General features: G+C 47.2%; 1 protein-coding gene across 1 annotated transcript in view; it reads right to left on the bottom strand.

Moving 5' to 3' along the window:
* Positions 1-27: 27 nt before the first annotated feature.
* Positions 28-10,589, bottom strand: part of LOC102253554 (synapsin-3) — a gene marked incomplete at its 5' end in the record, with an annotated part of 283,126 nt that continues 272,564 nt past the window's right edge. The window contains one exon of the mRNA XM_005861683.2: positions 28-6,402. Coding sequence (XP_005861745.1) covers positions 6,270-6,402 — 133 coding nt within the window. The remainder of the gene's footprint in view (positions 6,403-10,589) is intronic.

The following is a 10,589-nucleotide window of genomic DNA, read 5'->3' as shown; positions in this document are numbered from 1 at the left end:
TGGACATTTAAAAATGATCAGAGAACCTATTCAGTGTCATCAAATTGTTGCAGGGGATTTTAAACATTTTAATGGCCCCTTTTTTCAAATGAAATCATTTGCAGAAGCTGATTTATAAAACGACTAAAGCAGAGCTAGTTTGGTTGAACTGAACTTTGGACACCCACCAGCTCAGTCCACCTCCTCCCTGGCCCTGCAGCTCTTCCTCAGAGTGTGGGGTGAACTTCTGGGCCCTGCAGCAGCACTGCTGGCGGCCATTGGGTTATAGGGACTCGGAGTGTGGGGTGAACTTCTGGGTTCTGCAGCAGCACTGTGGGCGGCCATTGGGTTATAGGGACTTGGAGTGTGGGGTGAACTTCTGGGCCCTGCAGCAGCATTGCTGGCGGCCATTGGGTTATAGGGACTTGGAGTGTGGGGTTAACTTCTGGGCTCTGCAGCAGCATTGTTGGTGGCCACTGGGTTTAGGGACTCAGAGTGTGGGGTGAGACCTCTGGGCCCTGCAGCAGCACTGCTGGTGGCCATTGGGTTATAGGGACTCTTGTTTTGTTTGGGGCTTCTTCTGGAGTGGAATTATGATTTTTTTCCCTTGTGTTTTGACACTTGGTGCCTAATTTGTAATCTAACTAGATGACCTCTTTTAACAACAAAGTGTTACTGCTTTGAATGCTGGTCAGGTACTTGTTTTTCAAAGATAGACTCTTATTTGAAGAACATTTATTTTTTTTCAAGAGTTAAAATACACAAAATTCAAGGTTTATTTTTCCTACAAGAAAAAGGTCAAACAGAAATGTTTTATCATACAAACAACTGTGAAACATGCTATAGTGACAAAATCTGAATCACAACACAGGAACTAAACATTATTAGTATCTGCAGAAAGTATATTGGAATATTGCCACTGTCTTCCTGATTTTAAAAATCTGTTTTGCATATAAGGAAATGGTTTGAAATGTTATGTGCTGCAAGAATATTTTGAGTCCTACATACATGTGAAAATATTTTTATTTTTATGTTTTGCTACACATAATAGTGTTGTTTTTTCATCACAGTGAAGAAAATTCAGTCACTAATGCAATTATCCAGAGCCATGTCACCGTTAATAGCTTAATGTGTAGGCAAAGGATTGGGGCTGTTAACATTTCCATGGTACTGGGCAATGGTAGCTCTAGGACAGCTTTTTAAAAATAAGTGTCCACTGGACGCCATATGGCTTTAATTGGATCTGGGCTGAAAGAGTCACCTTGGAGCGTTGATGGGTCCAAATATACCCTAGTTCTCCTCTCTGCCCTTGTGATGTTAGGTTGCACATGGTGTGTATGTGTGTAGCTGGCGTGGGAGGACACAGTGAAGCACCAGATACTATAAAACAATGAGTTTTCCAAATCCAGAGTTTTTGAATGGTCCTTGAGAGGTCTGTGCCGGTGCTGATGTCCCAGAGAGATGGCGCTGCTTTCCAGCCTCACCTCGGCCTCACTGGCCCGAGTTAGAGCCTCTCTCAGTTTAGGTATGGGCAGTGTGCCATACGCCTAAATTTGCAGTCCTCTCACAATAGTTTATTCTTAAAACAACTCCCAAAGCTTTTCCTCTTGAATAGCTAAATTTATAGTTAGAAGCTTGTAAAATCTATGTTCTTTTCATTAGCCTGGGCTGTTGAGCTTTATATATTGCTGGTGTGTAATGAGAAGGAAATCATGGTTTGGCGGTAGCCCAGTCCCTGATTTTCTGACATCACTTTGATATATTGTAATGGAAACAAGACAGTTGAGAGCACTGCGGTTACACATTTTAGTACGATGCTGTTCTATATCATTGGCTTGTAGTCTTAACGACTTTCTGTGACCCCCTTTAGTTATTTTTAACAGGAGCTTGTTCCCCTCCCACCCCCTTCTTTGTTCACAGATGAAAGATATAGTTTGGCATGACTGGAAATCAATCATGGGATGTATCCTCTCTTTCCAGCTTAAGATTTTATAATTCCTTAAGGAAGACAGTTGAGTTCTGCCCTCTTACTCTTGCCTCTAATTCCTGAGATCACCGCTTAGTCTAATATCTATCTCTAATTCTTATTCTGACGGAGCTGGACACTTTTCCCTTTGCTCCCTATACGCAGGGCCCAGTGTCAAGGTTTGCCTTCCTCCTGCCCTGGGCAGTAGCTCCTGAACCACAGAGCCTCGAGGAGGCGCCGGCAGGTCCCACTTCTCTGCTGGGCCGTAACCATGGTTCATGCTCCTTCACAGTCTCCAGCTGACTAGATGTGGAGTGGATACGATTATTGGGAAGTACTAGGTAAGTCACCTGAAATAAAGATTTAATCTGTGTCTCCTGGGATTCCCCAATAGGTCCTGGCACTTAAATTTCTGCTATTCCATAGCGAAATATTGAGAGGCAAGACAATGTTAACTTTCTTCTCTAGACTCAGTGGAAGACCATGAAAAGTAGATACATAAAATATGAGAGTTTGGAAATTGAAATTAAAAATGGGAGGACCGATCAGAATAAAATTGAAGGGTATTTAAGATTTTAAAGGAACACATTGTAGGAGGAGCATTTAGTTGTAGATTGGTTTTCCCTTAAGGAACGCCTCACTGTTTCCAGCCATGTCCCTTTCTTGGCCTGCTGCTTGAGAGCCCTGGGCACAGGACTAGTGTCGAGGTGTCATCAGCTTGGCTGCGTGTTTGCCTGGAAACAGGGAGCTTCTGTGCCCTGTGTGCATTGTGTTGGATTAATGAATTGATTTGATTGCTTTTTGCCTAACCTTCCATTTTGTCACTGACCAAACCCACAAGTGCCGCCTTCTCCGAGAACCTAAATATTGGTGAAACCCTGAATTTAATCAGTGGCTGCTTAGGAGTCAAAGATAGCTTTGACACTTGCTAGGACAGTTAGTAACCAGCCAGCCTGCACTCCAGGATAAAACATTTGGAACGTGTGGAAGTGCTCCTAGGCCATGGCCTATTCTTCCAATAGAAATCCTAGCGTTATCTGTAATGCTGAGCTAACTCTAAAACAGAACGAGCTACCACCTGATTTGGGAGCTCCGCTGCTCCAGCGCAGGGAGGGGCAGGGCTCTGGAAGCACTGCCTGGGGGAGGGCTCCAGTGGGCTCTGCTATGGAAAGCTCTGCCCTGCTGTGGGCCTCTGCGCAGGGTGTGGTCAGGATGGGAGTCCAGGTCCTGGGTCTTCTCTGTGCACTCTGGTCTGCTCGCCCCAGCCTCTTCTGACTGATGCTGACAATGGCACCTCATCTCTCCCACCCCCTCCCCCAGGAACTCACCTCTTTGGGCTGTGCTCACCAGGGGGTGGTCTTGTGGCCCCTGAGCCTGCTTGCTTCCATTCCTTTTCAGACTCAGTTTAGAGTCTGCAACCTCTTCCTGAGGGTAAAAAACGGCTATAGATTTTCTTTAGCTTATCTCAGTTTACTAATCTCTCTGCTGGTTTGATTCTGTTCCTGGGCAAATGACTTCCTCATATTGATACACTTAGAAATAAAACAGACTTTTTCTTCAGTCTTAACATTTGTTTACATTTTATTAATTCCCACCTGAACATGTCCTGACCACCTACTGTGTATCAAGCAGTGCTCTGTGTTTTATTCACCTAGTCGTTCACGACGAGGTACCTACACTAACTTGCTTTCCCCTTGCAAACCTTTCATAGCAAATTCAAGTGAGAACTGCCAGCAGGTGGTTGATGTTAGGGCTCTTGGGGTTTGCTATTGTATTTGTTACCGTGTGTGAAGGCTCGTCACCCCTGAAATGTTTGAGAGGTAGAACTAAGTGCCCCTGAGCAGGAACTGAAGGTTGGCAGCCAATGTCGTATGACAGAGAACACAGGCAATTAATGGAGGAGAAACGATGTATAGTCTATGTCCCTGGAAAGCGACATTTAATTAAACAACAGGACTGTTTTCGCACACTGCGAGGACAATCTGGAAGAAGGTATTTTGTCTGGCTGGTGGAGCCGTCTGTTGGGGCTGTGTTTAAATCCCTGCTCCTTGTGCTACACTTTATCACAATACACATGCATCTGGCATGTTTCAGCCTCACCAAGTCAGCTTGGAGGGGAAATGCAAGCCTTTCTTTGGATCAAAACAGTGAAACAAAACCAACCAACCAACCAACCAACCACTTATTAGAATCGCCACAGTGACTACCTTTACCCCTGCTTTTTGTCCTTTCCCATTTAAAAAATGTTATTAAAAGTGAGAAAACAGTCCATTTGGGGGAATCTCTGGTCTCCACAAGACCATTGTTGGTCTCGACTTTCATACACAGGCCAGCGGGAACCTTAGGTGTTGGTTATAAACTAGTGTTGTGTCATGGAGCATCTGCGCATGGCTATCCAAAGGAGTGTGTGCTACTCTACTTGGACTATCTGGGAGATATAGTTTGAATGTTGAGATGTTTTTATGGACAAGGGACAGAATAAAGGGAAGTGGGAAAATTAAGCCACAGTCATTGTTTATGGAGCCACTAATTTTGCTCACCGAGAGTGAGACCTGGGTCTGTAATGAATCCACACAATCCTGCTTTCAATAGCAGCTTTCCCAGACATCTCAGCTCAGGGTGCCAGTCTAACTCCCACATGCATGCAGGGAGATGACAAAGAGAGGTTCGGGTCTCATGACCAGAAATTCTGACTCGGTTGGTCTGAGATGAAGCTAGCTGTGCACAGCCATGGCCCACACTTTGAGAAACTGCCTAGTGTCCCTTTGCTGTGTGTTTCAAGCTGTATTTTATTACTGAGAAGTGGGTGAGATTGTTTGACTTCTTTCAATGTTAGTCTCTGTATAAGCGTGATGATTGCCTCAGGTATTTTCTGTGTTCTTAAGCTCCTAAAATGGTGGGGGTGGGCTTTGCGGTGTTACACCTGCCCTCAAGTTTTCTATCTTTCATTCAGAATGCGGGTCTAGGCCACGGACACTTTCATTTTTACCTCCTCTGTCCCTTCCCTGTGAATAGTGAGGGGAGGGCATGTTTCAAATCACAAAGGGGACTGGAAAGGGATCACATGGTTCTGTTCTGGACCAGGAGTGTTTCTAGCACCAGGTGCTTGGTGATGTGGGACAGCCCTGCCCCGTGATCACGGGAGGTCGTGTGCTGTACGGGAAGGAGCCCTGGGAAGGGCATCAGGGCTGTGTTCTCCAGTTCTGCAGTCAACTTGTTCATATAGGTTTGGGTTAAACAGCGAAGTCTAATGTCTTTACATAGGAATTTCAAGAGTTGTTGACGTGTAATGTGTATGGCCAACCTCAAAAAGAAATATAGACAGTGTTTCCCCAACATGGTTGGCCATGGGACCCTTTTGTAATGGAGAAACCTGCCAGCATCTGGCTGTGCAGTTTGTGAAATGCTGACTGGAGGTTATTATCCTCCCAACTTTCTGAGCCTGTGACATTAATCTGATGCTCTCTGGTTCCTCATAAATCCTTGAGGAGTAAACAACATTCCTGGTGGGAATTCACAGAGAATTCCTGGTGGTATAATAGTGGGTGGAGAAGCCCTAACCTAACTCCTTCTTCGGGAAGTGAGGGCGGCGTCCTCATCTGGGAACTAGAAACCATTCCTGAAAGAACCTGTGCTCTGCTCTTGGCTGTTCATTCTGGTGGGAGCAGCATCCCCACTGTTTCCCCTCGGTCTCTTTTGTGACTTGAAAGGCCCCACGTGTCTCACAGGACCTGGCTTTCCCTTGTCATCAAGATCCCACCAGTGGCCAGTCGTGATGGGCCCTTGCCTGCAAGTCGGGTGAGGTCTCCGATGAAACTAGCATGGAAGATGAGAGGCTCCCCTGGCCCGGCTTTTCTCCTTTTGTTTGCAAAACACTGTCAGTAGATTATTGCCTCCGATACTGCTGAGGTCCGACTACAGTGTCTGCATTTGATGGAGGTGGGCAGGCCTAGAGGGGCCTTTGCCCAAAGGCAAGCAAAACAGTAACAGATATGAAAACTAGCCACACACAGAAATCTCACGGGGTTATCTGTGGCCGGGAAGCAAGCATCTGGGGGGGAGGGGGGAGGGTGATGGATGTCCACCATTGAGGCCCATTTTGAGGAACCTGGAGGCTCTCAAAGGCCCAGTCTCAGCCAGACAAAGCTTGACTGTCGTGGAGAAGGGAAGGGGACACGTATAGATACTCAGTTCCTGGGTCAGAGGCATTAGAAAGTGTAGTCTCAGGCCCTCCATTCTGTTCCCATCAGAAATCAAGGCTGAGAAGGAAGATGAGGTGGGAGAGGGGAGAGTGTAACAGCACCCTCTCCCAGGCTGGACCCCGTTAGTCAGAGAACAGGCTGGCAAAAGACTTCCTCAGGTTGCGGATGGTTTCGGCCTTGGCCTCGTCTTCGCTTGGGGTTCCACGCTGGGAAGTGTCCGATGTGCTGAGGCTGTTAGTCAGGGACTGGGATTTGCTGAAACAAAGGCAGGGAGTTTGGGGACGACCAGGCCTGGGCTCCTGAGGAAATGTGTTGTGGGGGGGGGGGGCTTGCCTGGAAGCCAGGTGGGTGAGCCCCATTGTCACAAGTCATCCCAAGGCTTGTGTGATCCTGGATATGTCACCCACATGACTTAGCCTGCAAGGTGGTTAGTGGTAGCCTGTCTTTAGGTATAGAAGTTGGGGCTCACAGCCAGTGACGGGAGCACCCGAGGCTCACAGTCTGTCCACCAGCCCAGGCTGCTCAGACAGCAGGCGTCACCAGACAGTCACTGCTCTCCACCCGTGTGTGCAAACCCATCTGGCAAACTGTGAAGTGCTGTCGCCACTCCAGGCTGTGGTTGCTCCCCTATACTAACCAGCGCTTTGAGAATTGGGAGGCCTGTGTCTGGGATTCCATTCCCATCTTATCCCTGAAGCCCTTCCTGCTGATTCCAGCTCCCTTTGGAATGTTCCTGGTGCTTCCGGTTGGAGCTTGTGAGAATTAAAAAAAACACCCAACCAGCTAAAGTGCTTGGCACATACTAAGGAGGTAGTAGATACTAGTGTAAAACTGATCATCGATGTTAGTGTTTGGAGTTGAAGGGAGCCACTTTCCAAAAGACACCCACATTTGGAGTCCCTCTTTCTGACCTCAAGCCAAGAGATGGGCTTGAGAGGAGAGGGAATGTACAGTGTACTGGGACGGAGAAACAACGGCACAGATTCCTCCGTCCTGCGACCCACCCTTCTGCCCTATGACTTGCAGGTCCTCCCATCAAGAGCCTGTTTTGCTGCCTCTTGAGTCTGGGCGTGGCCATGCGACTGGCCTTGACCAACAGCATGGGATGGAATGAAATGACACTGTGAAGCTTCTAAGACTGCTCCTCAAGAGGCCTTGAGCTGCTTGTGCCCTTTTGGAATGTAATTCTACCATGTGAGGAAGCTCGGTCTGACCGCTGGAGGCGGCCGGTGGGGAAAGTGAGGCCCAGCTGGCAGCCAGCCCAACCAGCACGTGCCGGATGTGTGCATGAGGCCCTGGTGACTGTCCAGCCCCCGAGACGCTGTCAGATGCCTACGGCATTATGAGTGATCCCAGGGGGTAGGGTTACTAGATTTAGTAGGCAAAAATACAGGCTTAAATCTGAATTTCAGATGAAAAACAAATACTTTTTTAGTATAGATACATCCCATGCAATATGTGAGGGCATACTTATACTCAAGATTACTCGTGGTTTATCTGAAATTCAAATCTAACTGGGCATCCTGTATTTTATCTGGCAACTCTCCAGGAGGCACCTGCAGAAGAACCTCCCAGCTGAGCCAAACTCCGAACAAACTGCTGAACTGAGGAATTATGAACCAAGAAAATGGTTTTACCTTAAGCCTCTAAGTTTTGGGGTGGCTTGTTATGCAGCATGAGATAACGGATACATGTATATATCTGAAGGGTCATGGTAGGGCCTAATCTATACTCTCACCTTGCAGGGCCCTCTATGCCCTCCATGTTCCATCCTCTAGGCCTCCTCATTCCCATTTCAAGTCTGGGTGAGGCCTCAGTGGGTCTTCCTTTGTCTGAGTCCCTCCCACACCCATCCCCACCCTATACCCTTCTCGATCAGATCCAGAGGTACTTACTTGAGATGGGGGTGGGGTGGTGCTGGCTTCTTGGACTCTTCGCCCTGTTGGGAGGTGCTGCGGCCTTGCACAGGGGGCCGGGGCTGTGAGGGGAGGGTGGCACCTGCCTTGGAGGCCTGGTTTGGAGAGCCGCCGCTGGATGCCCGGGGCAGCTGTGGAGAACCTGGTGATCTCTGCTGCTGTGGGGATCCAGACTGGGGGCTCAGGGGCTGCTGGCCTTGTGGGGAGAGCCTCTGCTGGGAGGGGCTTCCAGATCTCGAGGGCTGAGGAGACTGAGCTTGGCGAGGGCCCCCTATAGGGTACAAAAGTTATTACATTCAAATTTTTCTTAGGATAACATGGCTGTGCACAAATGCTGTTTCAAAGATGGTCATTACAGTTTTTTTTTTTTAAATAACAGTAAAAAGTGGAAAACAACATAAATGCCTAATTGATTAGGAACATTAAGATACATCCATATAATGGAATATTCTCTGGTCATAATGTATGATGTTACATAATAATATGACATTAAATGGGATACTGTTGATACATGCCAAATAAATACTGCTAAGCTGAACAAGCAGCTGATGAAACAGTACATACAGATTTATTGCATTTTGGTATATATATAAAGCTATGTAAAAAAGAAAGATGGGAAGGTTAAACACTAAAACTAGGGCGTCTCAAGCCTTAATGTGTACATGAATTCCTGGAGGGATCCTGTCAAAATGAAGATTCTGATACAGTAGGTCAGACTGAACTGTGTCCCCTCCAAACTCATATTTTGAAGTCCTATACTCAATGTGACTGTTTTTGGAGATAGGGACTTCAAAGGAAGTCATTATTGTTAAATGAGGCCATAAGGGTGGGGCCCTAACCCAACAGGACCGGCGTCCTTATAAGAAGAGACACCAGGGGCAGACACACACAGGAAAGGCCATGTAAAGACAGTGAGAGGCAGCTGTCTGCAAGCCATGGAGAGACGTTTCAACCCTGTGGGCACCTTGGCCTTGGACTTCAGCCTGAGAAAATACGCGTCTGCTGTTGAAGCCACTCAGTCTCGGGTATTCTGTTATGGCAGCCGAGCCGATTGAACAGGCAGGGTCTGTGATTACAAAAGTGCTGGGGTTGTGAGGGGTTTAATTCTCTTCCTTTGCTCACTGATATTTTCCACACTGAAGGTGGGTCACTTTGGAAATGAAATAATGATCCCTTTCTTTTGAACAGCTCTCTCCACTTTTCCAAGGACTTTCAAAAGCAATGTAGCGTTTGCTCTAGGGAGGCTGGTAGGGAAGATGCCATTATTATTATTATTATTATTATTATTATTATTTTTAATAGAACAAGCCTTTTCATTCTTATTACTCAAAAAGAGTTTCATTGTTAAAATTTAGTTGAGTCTGTGCTTGTGCCTTTAACACTTTGATGATTTTCTGCTCCTCACTAAGAAAGCACGCCTGCCCCTGTCCCCTGTTGGGGACACATTTAGCACCTGGGTCCACAGTAGGCCCGGCTGACATGTTTTTCGTGTTAGACAAATTCACTACAACGTTACATCTTACAGCACGACTTCCCAGAGTTGTCTGGGTACAGGCCACATGCAGACTCTGGTATTTCCCAACCTTTTTGGTATGAAGGTGAACAATTCTGTTACTGGTACCAGGGGCATGGGCGCCTAATTTTGTCAGAGGCTGTATTGCAGCACAGCCTCCGACAGTATGTAGACACTGGACCATTGTGAATGCCTGTAGATACCATCCTGGGAGCGGGAAAGGGACCATTCTTTCACCCCATCCAGGTGAAACCGAGGCTCATTAGGTGTCATAACTAGGAGTAGTAGCCACAGAGCTCACAGGGAATCCTGACTTCTCCCTGTCACTGTACAGAGCATATAGTCACCTACAAGCTGGGGGACATCTCAGGCGCCCAGAGTTGCCTTTGGCATTTGAAGGCCCCACGTCAGCCAGGTGCACTCTCCTCACCTCCAGTCCGGGGCGTCTGTGTGCTGGCTGCCTGTGGCTCCTCTCCCTGGCTCCACCTGCTCTGGGAGAGGGGCTGCCCCTTGTGATGCTCACCACGCTTTGTGAGGGCAGGAGACGGAGAGTTAAAAGGGCCTGCAGCCCATCTCTGTGGCCCTTTCAAAACATGGCTTCTACTCTACTGACCAATTGTGTCTCTGGCTGTGGGCATCCTCACAACAGCTCTGAGGGGTAGGCATTATTATTTTTTGTTGCTACACACTGCAAATTCTGGTGCCCTGACTGGGAATCGACCTGGGGACCTTTCAGTGCATGGGATGATGTTCAACCCACTCAGCCACACCAGTCAGGGCAAGTTAGGTATTATTAACACCCCCATTTTTACAAAGAAACTGAGTCCCAGATAAACTCTGACTTGCTCAAAGTATCACAGTCAAGGGAAGAGCCAAGATTCAAACTTTTGAGTCTTTTTGACTCAAAAGTCCTGTTTTGAAAAAAAAAAAATCCTGTTTTGCATCCTCCTTCCCTCCCTTCCTTTCTTTTTTTTAATTGTTATTTTTACTTATACCACACAGGCTGCCTTGAG

Source organism: Myotis brandtii, unplaced genomic scaffold (genome assembly GCF_000412655.1).
Source record: "Myotis brandtii unplaced genomic scaffold, ASM41265v1 scaffold155, whole genome shotgun sequence".
Taxonomy (NCBI): Eukaryota; Metazoa; Chordata; class Mammalia; order Chiroptera; family Vespertilionidae; genus Myotis; species Myotis brandtii.
Note: the sequence above shows the minus strand (reverse complement) of the source record. Positions and strands in the feature narration are given on the sequence as shown.